General features: G+C 41.8%; 1 protein-coding gene across 1 annotated transcript in view; it reads right to left on the reverse strand.

The window, feature by feature from the left end:
• The window catches only part of KIAA2012 (KIAA2012 ortholog), a 111,813-nt gene that overhangs the window by 11,625 nt on the left and 79,182 nt on the right, over nt 1–21,006 (reverse strand). The window contains 2 exon segments of the mRNA XM_067740979.1: nt 1,370–1,535; nt 4,330–4,420. Of these exon segments, the coding sequence (XP_067597080.1) occupies nt 1,370–1,535; nt 4,330–4,420 (257 nt within the window).

Below are 21,006 nucleotides of genomic sequence, written 5' to 3' on the forward strand. Positions count from 1 at the left end.
AAGGAAGAGAGGGAATGGCTGATCCGTGGAGCAGTCAGAACAGGTATTTACTGATTAGGTTCACCATCTCATATGGGCATGGCTCATGGTGCTCCAAAACAATTAAAATGGTAACATCAAAGATCACTGATCACAGATCACCATAACAAATATAATAATAATGGAAAAACTTGAAATGTTGTGAGAATTACCAAAATGTGACACAGAGGCACAAAGTGAGCCAATGCTGTTGGAAAAGTGGTGCTGATAGACTTGCTTGAAGCAGGCTGCCACAGACCTTCAATTTGTAAAAACACATTTATCTGTGAAGTGCAATAAAATGAAACATAATAAAATGAGAGGTATGCCTCTAATTTCTGGAGCATAAACAGGAAAGGAGTGTCTTTTGTTATTCATTAACAAGCCCCTTTCAACCACACCTGAGCTTACGGTAATGGAGTTATTTTGGAAAGCCCCTAAGGAGGGGGAACCAACCATGGGATTAGAAGGTTGGACCTTTCAGCCCCCTGCCCTTCCCGCCACCTCAGAGGAGGGGAGAAGGGCTAGAAGTTGCATTAATCACCATTTGCCAGTGATTTAATCAATCATGCTTATGTAATGAAGCCTCCATAAAAGCCCTAACCAAGGAGTTCAGATTGCTTCAGGGTTGGTGAACACATCTATGTAGTAGGAGGGTGGCACCCCCCCAACTCCATGGGGACAGGAACTCCTGTGCTTGGGACCCTTCTGGGCCTTGCCCTGTGTATCTCTTCATCTGGCTGTTCATATGTATCCTTTAAAATATCCTTCGTAATAAATCTAAACTAGTAAGTGAATGTTTCCTGAGTTTTGTGAGCTGTTCTAGCAAATTATTGAACATGAGGATGGGTTTTAGGAACCCCTTATTTTATAGATTGTTGGTCAGAAGTACAGGTGACAACCTGGGACTTGTGATTGGTGTCTTAAGTGGAGCAGGCATGTGGGACTGAGCCCTTAACCTGTGGGGTCTGTGCTAACTCTGGGTAGCTGGTGTCAGAGTTGAATTGTAGGACACCCGGTTGGCGTCTAGAGAGCTGGAGAATTGGTTGATGTGGGAAAATCCTTCACACATGTGGTGTCAGAAGTGATGTGAGTATAGGAAAACTGAGTTTCCTTTTAGTACCTTAGTAGAAATTAGAAATGGGTACCCCATCCTTCAGAAGAATGCAACCCAATACTGGGGTGCAGGGCATGGTGAGTGGACCACAGAGTGGATTTCAGCTCCCACTTTTTCCCTCTGCAGGTGCCCTTGTATAGTAAGCAATCTATACAACTGTACATGGCAGCCCTGATGGGAGCACCTTCCAGGTAGGGTTCTGGACCAAGCTCCTACCTAAGTGTTTACACTCACATGACTGATGTTGGTTGGTGTCTGCTGGTTGAACAGTCTTGGTTCAGTCTTCCCTTCTTTTCCTCTTGGAAGAAGAGATGTATCTATAGGATCCAGCCCCTCTGGGGAGTCAGGCCCATGTCCTGGGAGTCCTCTGTGTTGATGGTGCACATTATAATCTCTGCCCCTTTGAAAAGAGCAAAACAACAGGACCAAGCTAAAGAAGAACTCTGATGTATACACCACTATATGTAAAACAGATAAACAAGAAGGATTTGCTGTATAGCACAGGGAACTATATTCAGTATCTTGTAATAGCCTATAATGGAAAAGAACTGGAAAAAAAAAAGATACGTATTGTATAACTGAATCACGTGCAGTACACCTGAAACACAATATTGTAAATCAACTATACTTCACATAAAAAGAAAAAGAAAAAAGAAAAACTCGTGGACACAGAAGAGGGAAAATGAACAAACATTAATTGAGCATCTGTTTTCTGCCAGGAACTTCACTGTGGTGGGCATTGTACACACTTGGTCAGCCCTCTTTTTCTCAACACGTCCCTGAATAAAGGAAATTAGAAAGTTAGTCTTCACTTTTGGGGTTCTCTCAGGCTAAGTTCTAAACCTTAGGGAGAAGGAGAAATAGTTGTGTTTTTTTTTAATTAAATTAAATTAATTTTTTATACAGCAGGTTCTTATTAGTTATCTATTTTATACGTATTAGTGTATACATGTCAATACCAATCTCCCAGTTCATCCCACCACCACCACCCCCCGCTTTCCCCCCTTGGTGGCCATACGTTTGTTCCCTACATCTGTGTCTCTACTTCTGCCTTGCAAACTGGTTCATCTGTACCATTTTTCTAGATTCCACATATATACGTTAATATACAATATTTGTTTTTCTCTTTCTGACTTACTTCACTCTGTATGACAGTCTCTAGGTCCATCCCCGTCTCTACAAATGACCCAATTTCGTTCCTTTTTATGGCTGAGTAATTTTCCATTGTAAATATGTACCACTTCTTCTTTATCCATTTGTCTGTTGATGGGCATTTAGGTTGCTTCCATGACCTAGCTATTGTAAATAGTGCTGCAATGAACATTGGGGTGCATGTGTATTTTTGAATTATGGTTTTCTCTGGGTATATGCCCAATAGTGGGATTGCTGGGTCATATGGTAATTCTATTTTTAGTTTTGTAAGGAACCTCCATACTGTTCTCCATAGTGGCTGTATCAGTTTACATTCCTACCAACAGTGCAAGAGGGTTCCCTTGTCTCCACACCCCCAAGGAAGGAATAGTTTGCCTCTCTGGGGTTGCATATTTATGACTTTAACAAAATGAAATAGGATTACCTAACTGAAATTTCTTCTATCGAAGGCTTAGCTGAAAAAAAAGTGACCTTTAAGAAAGGTTGTCACAGAAACATGCGCCTATATATCCATTTCTTTATGCCCTCTGAATTCTATTCTTGATCAAATTCAGATACCAAAATGTCATGTACTGTGTTAGTGTGATCCCTTGTAGAACTGCTGTCACTGACCATGTGTCTGGAGGATAATTGACTTATGTTCTCTGGGTAAAAAGGTCACTAAGAAAGAGCCATATGGATTGAGTAACAGCTGAAGCAGCAGCTACTGTGTGCCAGGCCTGGTCTTGGATATTTTATTTTTTAGCTAAATCAGTATTATATTTACTGAGTTGGGCTAGCACAGGGTCTTACTATAGAAACTTGAGAAATATTTATCAAATGAGGTAAATGGAATTTCCTGTAAATATATGAGTCTTTAAATCATTCAATGTCACTCTATAAAACCTATAGAAGAATACTTTAGAATTTAGTGCTAGGAAAACCTTTATTTCCCCTGAGGAACCGGCATGCTGCAAATGATAACCACAAAACCTGATCATGTTGCTCCCCTCCTTTTTTTTTTTTTTTTTTCGGTACGCGGGCCTCTCACTGTTGTGGCCTCTCCTGTCGCTGGGCACAGGCTCTGGACGCGCAGGCTCAGCGGCCATGGCTCACTCTCAACCACTGCGCCACCAGGGAAGCCCCTTTTCTTTTTTTTTTTTTTTTTGCTTTCACATTCAGTCTGAAAGGCTGAACTTTAGTCACAATGACTATAATGACTTTTGGGGAGTGTTGGTGTTCTTTTTTCTTTACCTCCAGATTAGAAATAATTTTTTTTGATTATCTCATCTTTCTTTTTTGGTGGATAGGGGGTTGTTATTGTAAGCAGTTTAAATCCATTTTGGAGAAGATGAGATACAAAAGTTAAAACGTGGAGTTCTCCAGATAGCTGCCTCAATACCAAAGTGCCCCGTTCCCTTTTTTGTTCCTAGAGAGCACCCAGCCTTTCTGACCCAGGAGGGAATCCTTATACCATGAGGCAGGTGAGAGCAGGTTCTAAAGTCACCAAGGCTCATGGGAGGTCACAGAGGCTATCGGTCCAGCTTGCCACTGCCAACTGGGGCTTGGGTGAAATGACTGGGCCTGACCGGCCGAGCTGCTGGCTGATGAGCTCATAGTAAGCACATGGTGAGCACACAGGAATCACTTAATACACGTTAGCAATTTGTATTAGTATTATTGGTATTATTGATTTTACCCAGAGCTGAGTGAATGCTGAGAGGAGAAACCAAGGTTGAGCTGAGAGACCTCTGCTTTCGAGGCATGTCTGCAGAGCTCAGATATGTAGAAAAATGGAGAAAGCTGCTTCCACGTAGTTAGAGTTCCATTTCACTCTTCACCCACCCAGCCAAAGAACATGTTTAAGTAGGAAACACATCACAGTATAATCCTCCCCAAGAATCTTTGTTTCTTAGACAATAATTTAATTCTGGCTGGTAGAGCATGGGGCTGGTTAGCTGAGAATCTTCATGCCTCTTAGGAAAAAACGGAAATGAAGTTAATTAAAAAGAAAGAAAAACAAAAGTAGAGAAGTCCATGTCATTATGACTTTGAATACTTACGCCTTTTGGACAGTATCTGCCTCAGGGGTCTGGGTGTGCTCAGCCAGGGAAGCACTAAGAGTGTCAAGGGTCATACTCCTTCTCTCTGGGTCTGTGAAGACAAAGCATCCTTAATTAGCAAAGGACAGCAGACAGTGATCCCACACATGAGAAAACGTCTACTCTGGTGAGCAGTCAATGGCGTGCAAATTAGCACAACAAGGTATGTTATACCTAGGAAACTGGCAAGTGCTGCAGAAACTAGTGCTGACACGTGGCAAGTGACATTAAAATCAGTAAGCCCCTTTGGGAAAGCGATGTGACAGTACATATCAAGACCTAGAAAAACGTTCTTGTCTTTGATCAGGAATCTCACTCCTGTGTATTTTCATAAGGAAATAATTTAAAAGAAGAAACAAGCTTTTTGTACAAAGTTATTTATTACAACATTATCATTAATAATAAAAAATTAGAAACAGCCAAACAATGGGAAATTTATGATGCATTAATTTGACATTTAGAATTATGGTTGAAAAGATAAATCAGCATGGAAAATATGATATGGAAAATATGATATAATGACAAGTAAAAATAGAAAACTATAGAATTGTGTATTAAAACTGTAAAAGCTGGAAGAGAAAAAAAAAAAGGAAATAACATGCTAGATAAAGAGGTGTATGTGTTTAAATTTTTTCTTAAAACCCCAGTGTGATTATATCATTGAAAAGAAAACTGATTTAAAAAAAAAGTTATATTCTGAGGAAGGCTTATGCAGGCTGCACAGCTATTGCTGGGTGCTCTGAAGACCGTATTGGGTAGTTTTCAGAATGAGAAGTCTCCAGACTGACTTCATATTAGACTAGGCTACTTTTTATTGTAGATACTGTAAGCAATTTTTAATTATGAAACATATATTTCATTGCAGAAAATTTGGAAAACACAAGCATAAAGAAGAACCCTCCCTGCCAATCAACATATAATTATTAGAATGACTAAAAAGACTGAGTATATCAAGAGTTAACACAGATGCAGGGGAACTGGGACTCTCAATCACTGCTGGTTAGAATGTAAAATGGTACAACCACTTAGGAAAATAGCTTGACAATTTCTTAAAAAATTAAATATTGGATGTACCATAGCATCCAACCATTATTCTAGGTGTTTTACACAAAAGGAATGAAAGCATATGTCCATAAAAGGACTTATATGCAAATGGTCATAGCAGCTTTATTTGCAATAGTCAAAAACTTGAAACAGCCGAAATGCCCATCCACAGGTGAATGGATAAACAGGCTAGTATATACATACAATGCAATACTATTCAGTAGTAAGTAGAAATGAAGTGTTGATACACTCAACAACATGGATGAATCTCAAAAGAATTATGGGGAGTAAAAGCAACTAGACAAAGAAACGGTATACATGGTATGCTTCCATTTATATAAAATTCTAGAAACTGCAAACCAGTCTATAGTGACAGAAAGCAGATCGGTGTTTGTCTGGAAATGATAGAGACTGGAGTTGGGGGATGCATGAGGAAACGTTTGGGAAAGATGAAATTAAAAAAAAAAATTATTTATTTGGCTGCACCAGGTCTTAGTTGCAGCACGAGGGATCTTCAATCTTTGTTGCGGCATGTGGGACCTTTTAGTTATGGTATGCAGGATCTTTAGTTGCAGCATGTAAACTCTTAGCTGCGGCATGGAAGTCTTAGCTGTGGCATGTGGGATCTAGTTGCCTGACCAGGGATCGAACCCGGGCCCCCTGCATTGGGAGTGCTGTTTCTTAGACACTGGACCAATAGGAAAGTCCCCTGAAATGTTTTATCTCGATTGTGGTGATAGTTTCCTGGGTGTCGACATATACAGTATCAGAACTTACCTAGTAGATTTTAAAAGTTCTCATCACAAGAAAAAAAATTGTAACTATTGCTGATTGACATTAACTAAGCTTATTGTGGTAACCATTTTGCAATATAAAGTCATTATGTTGTACACCTTAAACTAATACAACGTTATATATCAATTAATCTCAAGAAAACTAGAACCTCCCCCTACAAATCATAACAATATTTAATGTCTCAGTAGAAGAAAATTGTTGGTTGAATAATTTTATATTCTACCAAATAATTATACATAATTAAAATCTAAGGAAAAGTGAAGTTGATTGCATTAAAATCTTTATAGAAAAAGTAATATTTAACACTTAAAGAAAACATCTAATTGTACAATTTAAATAGGTGTAATTTATTATAAAGCAATTATCTCTTGATAAAGCTGCTTAAAAACTTAAAGATATATTAATACAAATAAAGTGTCTAAAACAGTGCTGGCACCTGTTAAAAACAAGAACCAAAACCAACCAAACAAACAAAAAACCCCTGACTCATGATCCCTCTACTCACATACAACTACAGTAAAATACTTTGGTGTGTATACTTTCATGCATATATAATAAATATATACTCATATTTTAATAGAGTTGATAAAATAATGTATATATAATTTTAATCTATTTTTACGTTATTAGAATTTCCCATATCATTAAATATTCTTAAAAATGATTTTAATAACAGCATAGCATTTCATCATATGGATATACCATAATAGACTTAACCAAACATGTAACTTTTAAAATTCAGGTTGTTTTGAATTTTTTTTATAACTAAAATGAACTTTGCATAGCATATCCCTGAAAGGAATGTTTCTGATTATTAAAGGACTTACTCGTTGTCCACATCTATGATTACTGAAGAATGTACAGTCTTAAAGGCACAATGTCTGCTGCTGAATTGCTCCCCAGAAAATTTGTACCAATTTACACTCCAAGGAAATGGTCATTCATTCCTTTATTTATCACATGTTTATTAGATACCTACTACCTGACGGTCGTTGTGTTAGGTGCTGGGAATATAGTGGTGAGTAGGACGGATTCACACATTGGTCTCAGGAAGCTTAAATTTTAGTGGGGAAGATGGATATTAGCACAAAGCAAAACAAAGCAGAACGAAATAATTTTAAAAAATGTTTTTTGAAAGGAAGACTCTTAATATTCAATCCTCACTTCCCTCTCTCTTTGAGCAGTAGATTCTTGCATGAATTAATTGATTTTTCCTCAATTTTGTTTAAAGGTATTATAACTTTAAAGAAAGATTTGAAAAGAAAAAATTTACCTGTCATCCCACCAGCATTATTCCCTTAATACTAGTTTATCCATTTTTCAGTGTTCACTGGTGTCCGCACTACCACCCAGAGGAACTTGGGTTCTCTTCTGCCATTCCCAAATGTTAAGGGTGGCATCTACTATCTCATACATCAACCTCCAGACTTTGGAGTAGGGACAGAATTGTTAATGTACATGGTGGTTGAGGGAACTGGAAAGGTTGATTGCGGTGGTACCCTGGAATTTATTTTGTCTTGGATCATATGTAATAGTAATAGAGAGTGGGAGCTGATTTAAGTATTTTTGTGATTGAGAGGAATTCTGTGAGAGTTTCTTTCCCTAACTTGGCTGGCTTGGTAAAAGCTGTTTCATTGAACAAGTTTCACTGCTCTTCCCCACTATTTTGAACTTTGGGACAGGGCACCATATGACCAGCAGAGGGCGCGTTTGTATTGACCAAAAGATGGGATTCTACAATTGGTGTGATTTCACCACTTTGATTAGAATTGAAATCCTGTCGCTGGGACGTGGATCATAGCAGGGTGTTTTGTTTTGTTTCTCTAGTAAAATAACCTTATATTTAGGAAGTATTGGAATAAACTAAGTCAGTACTTTGAATAATAACCTACAACTTTTAACTGCCTTAAAAAAATCTGTAAAATATTTTAGGAAGGCAGAGTATAGAAAAACGACCATATAATGATTACCCATGAACTTACCACCTACCTTTGTGAAATCTTAACATTTTGCCATATTTGATTCACATTTTTTTACTAAAGAAAACATTTAAGATATAGTCTAAGACTTTATTGTATCACATATAATCCTATTTCCCTCACTCTCTCCCTAGAGGTAACCATTCTCTTAAATTTGGTATTTATCAGTTGACTGGGTTCAGAATATGCTACCCCCAAACATGGCACCTTGGCATACTGAGTATTTTAAGCTGAAGGAATTTGAGAAAGGGCAGTGTAGGTTATGAGACGGCTACTCATGTGAGAGGTAGGTTCTACTTGGAGGAAAGGGGTGCTCTTATCCCTGAAGACAGAGCGACTCTGAGAGGAACCCAAACAAACAGGCCTTGCTCTGTTTCCCCCAGTTAATTACCCTTTGCACTTACCTTTTGTACTATCACATTGTCCACTGTTCATCAAACCAAGTATAAAGATGCTCAGGCTTAACTACTTCCTTATGAATCCTCCTGCATCACATAAAGCTTACATTAAATACATTTGTGTGCTTTTCTCCTGTTAGTCTTTGTCAGTTTAATTTTCCAGCCCAGGCAGGGCCTCTAAGAGAGTAGATAAAAGTTTTTTCTCTCCTACACTGTCCTCATGTATATTTTTATATCTTTACCACATATAAAGCACTTCTAAACAACATATAATATGATTTTACATATTAAAACTTCGTACCAGTAATATCATTTATGTCACTTTTGCAACTTGCTTTATTTTGCTTAAAATCTTGTTTTTGAGAGTAACCCCTGTTAATACATACAGTTTCCATTCACTTATTTTAAGCTCTTGTACCTTATTATACCGTTGTATAAACTTACCACAATTTATTTATCCATTTTGCTATTGATGGCTTTTTTATTTCCAGTTTTTTGTGATTACAAACAATGCTGCAATGAACCTTCTTGAGTGAGTCACTGTTCATACATGAAAGAGTTTCTCTAACGTATACCTGGGAATGGACTTGTTGGGTTGCAGGGTATATGCATCTTCAAGTTATTGGGTATTTCCAAATTGCTCTGAGTTTCTAAAACTCCATATCCTCATTAATAATGAATATTCACAGACAAAATTTTTTGCTAATCTGGTATATATGAAATATCTCTTTTTCTTTTAATTTGAATTTTCCTGATTAGCAAGTTTGACTAAGATAAATGGTCATTTATTTAGGTTTCCTCTTCTGTTAATTACCTATTAACATCTTTCACCCATATTTCATTTGGGTTGATTGTCTTTTTTAAAAATATTTATTTATTTATTTTTGGCTGTGTTGGGTCTTCATTGCTGCACGCGGGCTTTCTCTAGTTGCGTCAAGCGGGGGCTACTCTTTGTTGCGGTGCACGAGCTTCTCATTGCAGTGGCTTCTCTTGTTGTGGAGCACAGGCTCTAGGTGTGTGGGCTTCAGTAGTTGTGGCACGCAGGCTCAGTAGTTGTGTCTCGTGGGCTCCTGAGCACAGGCTCAGTAGTTGTGGCACATGGGTTTAGTTGCTTCGTGTCATGTGAAATCTTCCCCGACTAGGGCTCGAACCCGTGTCCCCTGCATGGGCAGGCAGACTCCCAACCACTGTGCCACCAGGGAAGCCCGGGGTTGATTGTCTTTTGCCTTCTCTATTTGTAGCAGTTTTTGGTGCATTTGGGGTACTAATTCTTTGTTGGGTATATGCACTACAGATATTGTGTTCTAATCTGTATTTGTCTTTTAACTCTGTTTAACATATCAAAAACTTTAATTCTAATATAGTTGGGTTTGTCAATAATTTTCTTTATGGTTTGTGTTTTGAATCATGGGTAAGAAAATTTTCCCTTTCTCAAATTCATAAAGATATTCTTGTATATTTTCTTCTAAAAGATTAAGAATTTTGCTTTTTCACATTTAGATCCTGAATACATCCGTTATTTTGTGAGGTAAGGATTTAAAAATTGGATAACCAGTTATCTGAAAATTATATAGGGAATAATAGCTCATTCTCTCCCCCACTGTTTTCTAATACCACTTTTGTCACATTTCATTTCTGTATATGGGTGCATTTATTTCTGGATTCTCCCTTCTGTCTGTCCCTAAGTCAATATCATAGCCTTAAAGTAATTTTTGATATGTGGCTGGGTAAACTCTTCCTCTTTGTTTTTCTTCAAAATTTTATTGGCAGGACTTCCCTGGTGGTCCAGTGGGTGGTCCCCCCCAATGCAGGGCTCCTGGGTTCTATCCCTGGTCGGGGAACTAGATCCTACATGCAGGCTGAAACTAGGAGTTTGCATGCCACAACTGAGAAGTCCACATGCTGCAACTAAGACCCGGCACAGCCAAAATAAATAAATAAATAAACAACTAACTAACGAACTACTCCAGGGTGACCCATTCATTGGTGGGGACCCCACACTTTAAAAAAAAATTGTATTGGCTATTTTTGACACTTCTTTATGCATTTTGCGATCAACTTATCACGTTCCACCAAAGACCCTACTGGGGATTTTAAAAAATAGAGTTGCATTGAATTTATAGATTAATTTAGGGAGAACTGTAACCTTCAAATCTTTGAACATTATACATAGCACTATATATAATGTTATATTTATTCAGGCCTACTTTTAGTTAATTTAATAAGATTTTATAATTTCTTCATGAACGTCTAACACATCTTTTTTTGATTTATTGCTTTTTAAATTTATTGATATATATATATTTTAAAATTACATTTATTCTGCCTTCCTATATAATATGTACCATTAGATAACTAAATAGTAGAAGAGAAAAAAAATCTTTTTTTGGTAGGAGTTTCCCAAGTAATTCATAACCTTTAATGAATGAATGGATCTGTAGCTGGTGGCATCGTGAAGAGACCGGCAAACGTTACATCTCCTGATGGAAGAACACAATGCCCTCCATGAAGTGGTCTTGTGAAAGGCAATCCTGAATCTGATCAAGTCTCTAGATCCAAGTACTAACTTACAGAAAATACAGAAGACAGAGAAACATGTTAAACTATACTTTGAGGATTGAATCAGAGAAATCTAGATTGTGGGAAACTCTATAGTAAAAGTCACCCAGTTTCCTAAAAATAAACTAAGTGAGGGGAAAGAAAATAGAAATGAGAAGACTCGATAAATTAAAGGACCCTTAAAAGCCATGTGTCAGGACTTCCCTGGTGGCGCAGTGGTTAAGAATCCGCCTGCCAACGCACGGGACACCGGTTCAAGCCCTGGTCTGGGAAGATCCCACATGCCGCGGAGCAACTAAGCCTGCGCACCACGACTACTGAGCCTGCGCTCTTAGAGCCCGTTGCAATAAGAAGCCCACACATCGCAATGAAGAATAGCCCCTGCTCGCCGCAACGAGAGGAAGCCCGGGCTGAGCAACGAATACCCAATGCAGCCAAAAAAAAAAAAAAAAGCCGTATCAACCGATTGCAAACAAACTCTAAAACAATTATAATAATTTTGAGACAATTAGAATGTTGAAAACACTGATTGGATATTCAATTATATTAAAGAATAGTTCTAATTTTTAGGTACAATAGTGGTATTACGGTTATGTCAAAAGAGTCGTTCCTTGTCTTTTAAAGATATATACTCAAGTGTATATGGGTAAAATGATATGAGCCTGGAATTTGTTTCAAAATACTATAGAAGGCAGGAAGGAATTGGGGATATTGGTGAACAATATTGGCCAGGAGATGGATACGTGAAACTCATTGGTGCTGTTCTGTCCACCCTTGTGTATGTTTGGGGTTTTCCATAATAAGAATTATTTTAAAATTGCATTATAAATTGTACTTTATGTTTGCAAATACTATTTTTTTCCACAATTGATTTTTGTTATTGATGTATATTTAGTAATCTTGCTGAATTTTTTTGTTTGTCTTTTAATGGCTTGTCTTTTAATAGCTTGTCTATAGAGGCCCTCGGATTTTTCACATAGGTAATACTATTGTCTGAGAATAATGACAGTGTCATTTCCTCCTTTCTATCCTCTTCCTTTTCCTTTATTTTGCCTTCCCTACTGTACTGGTACAATGTTGAATAAGAAGCAATGATAGAGGGCGTCCTTATTCTAGTCCTGCCTCTAAAGAGACTGCTTCTGAAGTTCTACCATTAAAGTGTGATGTTTACTGCAGGTTTTGGTAGGTACTCTATTTTTAAAAAAATTATTTATTTATGGCTGCGTTAGGTCTTCGTGTTTGTGCGCGGGCTTTCCCTAGTTGCGGCGAGCAGGGGCTACTCTTTGTTGCGGTACACAGGCTTTTCATTGCGGTGGCTTCTCTTGTTGTGCAGCACAGGCTCTAGGCGCGGGGGCTTCAGTAGTTGTGGCGTGGGCTCTAGAGCGCAGGCTCAGTAGTTGTGGTGCATGGGCTTCGTTGCTCCACGGCATGTGGGATCTTCCCAGACCAGGGCTCAAACCTGTGTCCCCTGCATTGGCAGGCGGATTCTTAACCACTGCGCCACGATGGAAGTCTTTTGGTAGGTACTCTTTATCAAAATCAGGAAGTCCTCTTCTATTCCTTGTTTGATAATTTTAAATCATGAATGGGTGAATTTTATAAATTTATTTTTCTTTTTGCATGTATTGAGATGACCCTAAGTACAGAAACAGATTTTCAAATGTTAGACCATTTTTAATTCTGCGGTAAACTGAATTCAGTCATGGTATATAGATATGTATGTGTGTGTGTGTGTATAATGATTTGATTGGCTAATATTTCATTTAGGAGTTTTGCATCTTTGATCATAAGTGAGATTGGTCTATAAATTTTCTTCTTATGCTGTTCTTGTCTCTAGTTTCAACTGCTTTTTGGTTTTGATGAATTTAGGTCTCAAGTTAGAAATGAGCTTTACTTCCTGCAAGGTGAAGAGAATTTTCAGGGTCAAAGGGCAACAGCTGTATTCTGGGATTCTGGGGTCTTCCCTGGGGTTTCCATCCTGGGCTGAGTGGAGTGAGCCAGAAACAGTCCTAAGGATGTGTCACTTCCCACTATAGAGGAGAACTTTGAAAATACTTTCCAGAAGGAGAAATAAAGGAGTAATACTAGAGGATGTAGGTCATCTAGGCCAGCGGTCCCAAACCTTTTTGGCACCAGGGATCGGTTTCGTGGAAGACAATTTTTCCACGGATGGGGGACAGGGATGGTTTCGGGATGATTCAAGCTCATTACATTTATTGTGCACTTTATTTCTATTATTATTACACTGTAATATATAATGAAATAATTATACAACTCACCATAATGCAGAATCAGTGGGAGCCCTGAGCTTGTTTTCACTTGCCACTCACTGATAGGGTTTTGATATGAGTCTGCAAGCAATTGATTTATTATGGTCACTGTGCAGTCAAAGCTCTCTGCTAATGATAATCTGTACTTGAAGCCGCTCCCCAGCGCTAGCATCACCGCCTCAGCTCTCCGCCTCAGATCATCAGGCATTAGATTCTCATAAGTAGCGCGCAACCTAGATCCCTCACATGCGCAGTTCACAGTAGGGTTTGCCCTCCTGTGAGAATCTAATGCCGCCACTGATCTGACAGGAGGAGGAACTCAGGCAGTAATGCGAGCGATGGGGAGCGGCTGTAAATACAGATGAAGCTTCGCTCGCTCACCTGCCGCTCACCTCGTGCTGTGTCGCTCAGTTCCTAACAGGCCACGGATCGCTACTGATCCGTGGCCCAGGGGTTGGGGACCCCTGATGTAGGCTGATAAGAACTAGCAGACTATGCTGAAGCCAGTACCAGGGCTCCAGATAGCAGAGCCTGGCAGTGTAGGGTGACTGTGCAGGCCTCACACAGAGAGGAAGTGAGGAGCCCCAACCCATGTTGTGAGGTGGCCCTTTGCAGTAGTGCCATCTTCCAGGCTGTGGATTCTGACGTAATGGCAGTGCCTCAACTCCTGGGCACATATTTCTTGTCTCCCTATTTTCTCCCCAGCGTTAAGAGAAATTTTTGCATCACTGGCTGCTTCACTTCTTGGCACAGATTGGGCAGTCATTATACTTGCTCCTTTTTTTTTTTATTCTTTTTTTAATATTTATTTATTTTATTTTTGACTGCGTTGGGTCTTTGTTGCGGCCTGTGGGATCTTTGTTGTGGCATGCGGGATCTTTCGTTGTGGCCTGCGGGCTCTTCATTGTGGTGTGCAGGCTTCTCTCTAGTTGTGGCATGCAGGCTCAGTAGTTGCGGCACTTGGGCTCTCTAGTTGTGGCTCGTGTGCTCAGTAGTTGTGGTGAGTGAGCTTAGTTGCTCATCAGCATGTGGGATCTTAGTTCCCCGACCAGGGATAGAACCCGTGTCCCCTGGAAGGTGGATTCTTAACCACTGGACCACCAGGGAAGTCCCCACTTGCTCCGTTTGGAGCTGTTTATTCCTGGAGTCAGGAACTACCCCTGAGGAAACGCTTTCAAAACCAAACTAAATTGAACTAAACTAAACACCTACAGACACTGAGTTGAGAGAGACTTGGGTTACCTTGGTTTTAATAATTAGCCACGATTTTGCATAATTCTCCTGGCTTCTAGACCTCAGTTTCCTTTATCTACAATATAAAAGAACTTCTAGAGATTCTAAATAATCTCCAAGTTTCATGCTGGCTTTCAAAAAATGCTGCCATTATTTTGTGGTATTTCTTCAACCTTGTAACTATTTCCTAATCAGAAACACATGGATGGCTCTCTTAAAGAGCCAGGGGCTTGGAGTCATAGAAACCTGGGTTCATATCTCAGCTCCTTCACTTACTGGCTGTGTGACCTTGGGCTATTTACCTAACCTCTCTGAGCCTCATTTGCCTCATCCGTGAAATATGGATAATGTACTTTATCTCATAAGGTTGTGGTGAGGATTAAATAAGATAAAAGTACAAAAAAGAAAGTACCTAGCAAAGTGTCTTTCTGCAGAGTAAGTGCCAAAAATTCCTTCCCTTTTCTCCACCCAAGTGACATGTGTGGAAAACTAGCCAAAAGATAAGCTTTATAAATTTAAAAGTTTAAATTGTCTGGCACTTCAAGGTGTTTCCCGTTTGCCTGCCTCCCACCTCTTCCCTAGAGTCTAAGTCGGTCTGTTTGGTAGATTTTGAGACTGTCTAGCTCTGTGAGTCTCCACCCAGGCCTGGGATCCGCAGGAGGTGCCAGCGGGTAGCGACATCACAAGCTACCGCAGAGAGGAGAAGAAAAGACTAACAGATGCGGCCCGGAGAGCCGACCCTTTGGGGCAAGCCGAGCCTGGAGTCCCGAGCTCGCTGCAAGGAGCTCCGTTTGCAAGGAGGTCAGAGGCGACAGGTGGAGACGGCCTCGCGCTGGCGGAGCGGCGGCGCCGGGCGGGCACCGGCGGGAGAGCGGGCGCCGCCGGCCCCTGGAGCCGCCGGTGGGGGGCGGCAGACGATGGAAGGCGCGCCCCGCCGTCGCCTGCTGGGACCTTTCGTCCTCTCCTCGCTCCCCCGATTTGCCACACTTTTTTTTTTCTTTTTGAAAAACTTGCCTGAAGATTCTCTTCATTTCGATTTCTCCACTTTATATGTGTGTGAAGCATTTCTCCTCTATTTCCCCTTGACCTTTTGCTTTCTTGCCCTTTACCTACCAGAACTCCAGGATCCGCAAACGCTCCTTTTGGTAACTGTTAACAGCTAGACTTGATTTCTACAGATGGAGTCTGGGAGGTCAGTCAGGTCTGGAGCCTCGCCTCTGCCCAGCTCTGTGACCAAGGACATGATCCTTAACCTCACTGTGCCTCAGTGTTCTCATCTGGCAAATGGAGATAATAAGAGCTCCTTCTTTACAGGATTGTTATAAAAGTTAAATGAAACAATTGACAGAAAATGCTTAGCCTGATGCCTGGCACACAGTGAGTGTGAACTGCTACCCCTGTCTTAATGGCTTTACTGCAAATGCACTCTGGGTTCACTAAACTCCTTCCATCATGTCCAGCATCACCTCCTCCAGGGAGCCCTCCCTGACTTTTCCCTGTCTCTCCCATGCTGGTCTGGATCAGTTGTCCTTCCTGTGTTCTCTGGGAACACTAAACACATTGAACACAGAGGTGGTTCTAACCAGGCCTGCCCAGGTCTGGCTCCTCTATTAGAGTGGGAGCTTCATAAGGAGTGTGTCTCATCCAACCACAGAGGGCCTGGCACTCAGTAGGGGATCAGCAAACGGTCCCTAAGTAAATGAAGGCAATTTCCATTCATGCAGCGAGTGGTTAAAGACCTAAGGCCCGAGCCTGGGGTCTGAACCCTGGAGCTGTCTCAGCGCTAACACTGAGACTTCCACTCTTCCCCTTAACAGAAACAATCCCAAGGTCACTGAGTCATAGGAAATGAGAGGAAGAGATTGGAAGATCAGTTTTGTTATTTTCTGATGAGGAAGTGGAAGCCAAGAGAGGCCAGCAGGTCTCTTGCGGCCTCATGCCCGTACAGGAGGACCGTGGTGAAGACTGTGTTCTCATTCTTGACCCGCTGGGCTGTTGCTCACTGGCCACCGTGGCTGAGCCTGGGCCCCCGTGCAGCATGGGGACTGCTGGTCTCTTTCGAGACTCTCTTGGTCAGGGCCCACCCAAGGGTGACTGGGGTGGCAGAGCTTTATGTGCGACACACTGAAATGGTGGCTGGCTTTCCCTGGGAGCAGGTGTAGTGGAAGGAGCTTGGGAAGGAGGCCCAGCTCCAGTCCTGGCTCTGCTGCTTATTGCTTATCACTGTGCAACGCTGTGAGTCATAGATGCAAAGAGCATGAGTGTGGGATGGGGACTGAGAGATTATCCAACCCACTGCCATGGTTTATGGAAAGGGAATCCACAGCTCAGAGAAGTTATGTGTCCTAGACTATGGGCCTAATCAAAGGCACAGCTGGTAACTGAACTGATATCTGTCGAATCTGAAACCCAGGGTCCTCAGTGAGTCTATTCCAGGGTTTCCCAAATAATAATGGACACACGAGTCACTTGAAGGCCTTGTTAAAGCACAGGTAGGTCTGGGTGAGACCCCAGATTCTACATTTCTAACAAGGCCCCAAGTTCTAGCTAGAAAGGGTCTAGACCAGTGAGTCTCACCTTCTAGCTCTACTATGATGTAACTACTTAGTGCACTAGCCACTGATTAGACCAGTCTTGTCGGGTTAATGAAGGCATGGCAGCCAGTGGGCCCTTCAACTAGAAGCCAGTGGGGCCAGCACACTCCTCACCTGCTCGTCCTTCCCCAACAGCGTTATTCACGACCCCTGTTGGCTGCTTCTGTGTCTTTGGTGGAGATGCAGGTCCTGGCTGGTGGCTCTTGGTCTGTGGGTGCACCTCTTTTGGAGGACTTGGACCTTACTAACACTCGCAGGCACTGTTTCTTCACAGGGTGTGTGCCAGGCCCAAAGTTGAGTCTTCACTGCAAGCTCTTGAGGGTAGGAACCTTGGTTTTGTCATCTCTGAATCTCTTGAATACTCATTCATTCCTCCATCCATTGGATTCATTCGTCTATGGAACATTGCTAGGCCTGGCTAACTAAGACACAGTCCTTGTCCTCAAGAAACATACATAACACATGGGCTATAAAGTGGTACTTAGTGGTTGCCCAATAAGCATGTGTGAAATTGAATTATGCTTTGGTGCTCTGGGGGAAGTGGCAGTGTCATCAAGTGATAGAGAGGGCAATGGAGAGCAGCTGGTATTGGCTACTACCTAATAAGGGGCTTGTTTTCAAAGAAGGGTGTCTGGTTCCTTAGACAGTTCCCATTGGGGTCAGTGGAAATGACAGCACCGAAGCCTCACAGGAGTCTCTGCACTTTTCAAAGTTATCAGGCAAATTCACAAATACATTATAATTTTTAGCCTCCCTTTGACGCTGTAAAGACCGATGGAGGAAACAGGGATGCTCTAGCTCCTCTTCTCAGGCAAGTCACAGAGGGGGTGCCTAAAACACGCATGGTGTCTGCAGCAAACAGAGAAATGACCCACCATGGTGACTCTGAGTCCACGAGGTAGGAAAGTGGTAGCATCTGCAAGACAGAGCCATCGACCCACACGTGGCAGAGATGCTAACTGCCACCTAATGTCCATTCCCCTCAAGTCTTAGCTTGGCACGTGAACACCCAGCAAGAGACTTTATTCCCCAGCCTCGCTCGTAGGAGGCCAGCGGATATGAGCAGAGGTGGAAGAGGTGTAAGTCCAGAATTAGGCCCTTAAAAGGCAGCTGTGCCTTTTCCTCTCCTGCCCTGCAGGGTGAGGGAAAAGCTGAGCCAGCTTTGACCATGCAGACAAGAGTGATAGCAAAGGGGGTGGCAGAGAGATGATAAGAGAGAAGGAGCCTGGGTCCCTGGATAGCCCTGTGGAGCGGAGCTGTCCTACCGCCTGCCTGCCAGCTTGGACTCTTCCATGAGACAGAAGTAAAACTTCCATCTTGTTTGAAGTCACTTTATTTTGGTCTTTGTTAGAGCCAACGTCCTAACTACTATATATCTGTCTCTTGAATGAAGCAATGACGCTCTGAGCCTTTTTTTTCCTGGTAGAATAGAAATGGCTCATTGGTTTCTAAGGTTTTCTGTGAGACTTGCCTTTTGTCCCCCACCCCCCATTGTTTCAGGCTACTCACTAGGGATCCTCTGCACTCATGCAGGGCTTCCCAAATCTCTCAAGGCTATTGATAATATCTTAAGTTCTGCCACATTCCAAGGGGTTATGTCACTACCGCAACATAACCTCATTCAGATTGGGTCTGTTGCCCACCCCTGGACTTAAGTAAGAGGAGGACTTACACAGAGGACTCAGCCAGTTCCCCAAGAGCAAGCAATCCCACCCCCACTCCCTGCAATTGAGACTGATTTGGAAAGTAAATAAAGCACCATGTTACATCATGTTATCAACTTAGAAAAAGTCTCTCCTGATAAGGCTACTAAAATTAAGGTTTTTAAGAAACAGACTAATACCTAACTTTTAGTGAGCACTTACTGTGTGCCAGGCATTCTTATAAGCACATTACATGTATTAACTGTTTTATGTCACAACCACCCCACAAGATAAATACTATTAGTATCTCCATTTTACAGATGTAGAAAAAAGATGCCCAGAGAAGTTTGGTAACTTACTCAAGGCCACACAGTTAGCAAGTGGTGGAACCAGGATTTGAACCCCAGGACTCAGACTTGATAATAGATGCTCTTGATCACTGTGATGCTCCTAAACAGTGTCCTCCAATCCTCCTACTCCCATTATATTTAAAAGAACAGATTAAATTGAGTCACTGCCAAATTCAGAGAACTAAATTCTGGAAGTAATGCCCAGGGCAGTGGTTCTCAGTGTGGTCCTTGGACCACTAGCCTCAGAATCACTGAGGAACTTAATAAAATTGCAAATTCTATGACCTCAGCCCAGATCTAGTGAATCAGAAACTCTGGAGGCAGGGCCCAGACATCTCTATTTTTATAAGCCTTCCAGGTGGTTCTGAGGCACACCGAAGTCTGAGAACCGTTGGCCTAGTAAATAGACAAGAACTGAAACAAGAATGGAAATTATGTTCTTTCCTTGGACTTTGGGGGTGGGAAAGAGAGGCAGAAAGAAAAGTTTTGTATTTAAAACGAGCAATCTCCCAAACCCTCTCTGGAGGTTGCTGATTTGACCTATCTTGTGAAAACTTGCATGCTGTATTCTCACCAAGTCCAAGACTCATGCTTTTCTCATTGGATGTGGCCCCGGCTCACTGCTTATAATTAATCTTATAGATCACTACTTAATTTAGAGTAGGAAAACAATCCTGACAATTAGTCGTAAGATCTATGAAGGGAAAATTGATCCTTAAATAGTTAAAAAAAATTCCTTGGCACTCCCGCCTTTTCTTCCCTTCAAAGATTTGAAATTCTTTTTAAACATTAGCATTTGTCATTCGGGACAGGCAAATGCCTTCTTTTATTTTCTGTGGTGATATTTCACTGCGTTAAAGTCTGTCTGAATAACCTTTATGGAACTCAGCTGGGCCTCTCTCTCTGTCAGGAGACAGGAAATCTGTTCTGACTGACTTGGTCATTGCTTAGATTTGGCCGTGTTCTACGCTGCCTAAAACCTCCACTGCACTTGGCCAAGACCTTGGGGCCTCTTCGGTGCTCACAATCTAGACATGTGATTTACGATACGGAAGATCTGAAGACTGGAACACATTTCCCTGGCTATTGTCACTCAGCTTTGGAAATGGAGGTGGTGAGAGACCTATGTCAGCAGAAACCTTGCTTAAAAGTTTGACCGAACACAGGGATCAGGCTACCATAATATTTTGTCTGATATCCAGAAACAGTGAAATTTTTTTTTGTGGTACGTGGGCCTCTCACTGTTGTGGCCTCTCCCGTTGCGGAGCACAGGCTCTGGACACGCAGTCTCAGCGGCCATGGCGCACGGGCCCAGCTGCTCCGCGGCGTGTGGGATCTTCCCGGACCGGGGCACAAACCCGTGTCCCCTGCATTGGCAGGCGGACTCTCAACCACTGCACCACCAGGGAAGCCCGAGCAGTACTGTTTTCAACCTCAGTTGAGGACTCTGAGGCGGGGATGTGAAGGCAGAGGTCGTCCTATTCCAGAGCCCATGCTTTCTACTCAGCTGCCCAGATCTGCTGCTGCTAGCCTATATAGAGCACCTTATATGACTTAGAGAAAGGCATTCCAGTAGAAGGGCCAAGTAGGAAAAGAAGCCTCCTTTGGGTGTATGCACCCAGTGCTGGAGTGCGTGGCTCAGGGTGCGCAGCACAGGCTGGATTTCAGCCCCTCTCGCTCCCTCTGCTGGACGCCTTTGTACGGTGAACGACAGTGCAATTCTGGCTGGCAGGCCCTGCATCCGCTCCTTGAGAATACATCTCTCACACATCT

The sequence above is a fragment of the Pseudorca crassidens genome, chromosome 6 (assembly GCF_039906515.1).
Source record: "Pseudorca crassidens isolate mPseCra1 chromosome 6, mPseCra1.hap1, whole genome shotgun sequence".
NCBI classification, from domain to species: Eukaryota; Metazoa; Chordata; class Mammalia; order Artiodactyla; family Delphinidae; genus Pseudorca; species Pseudorca crassidens.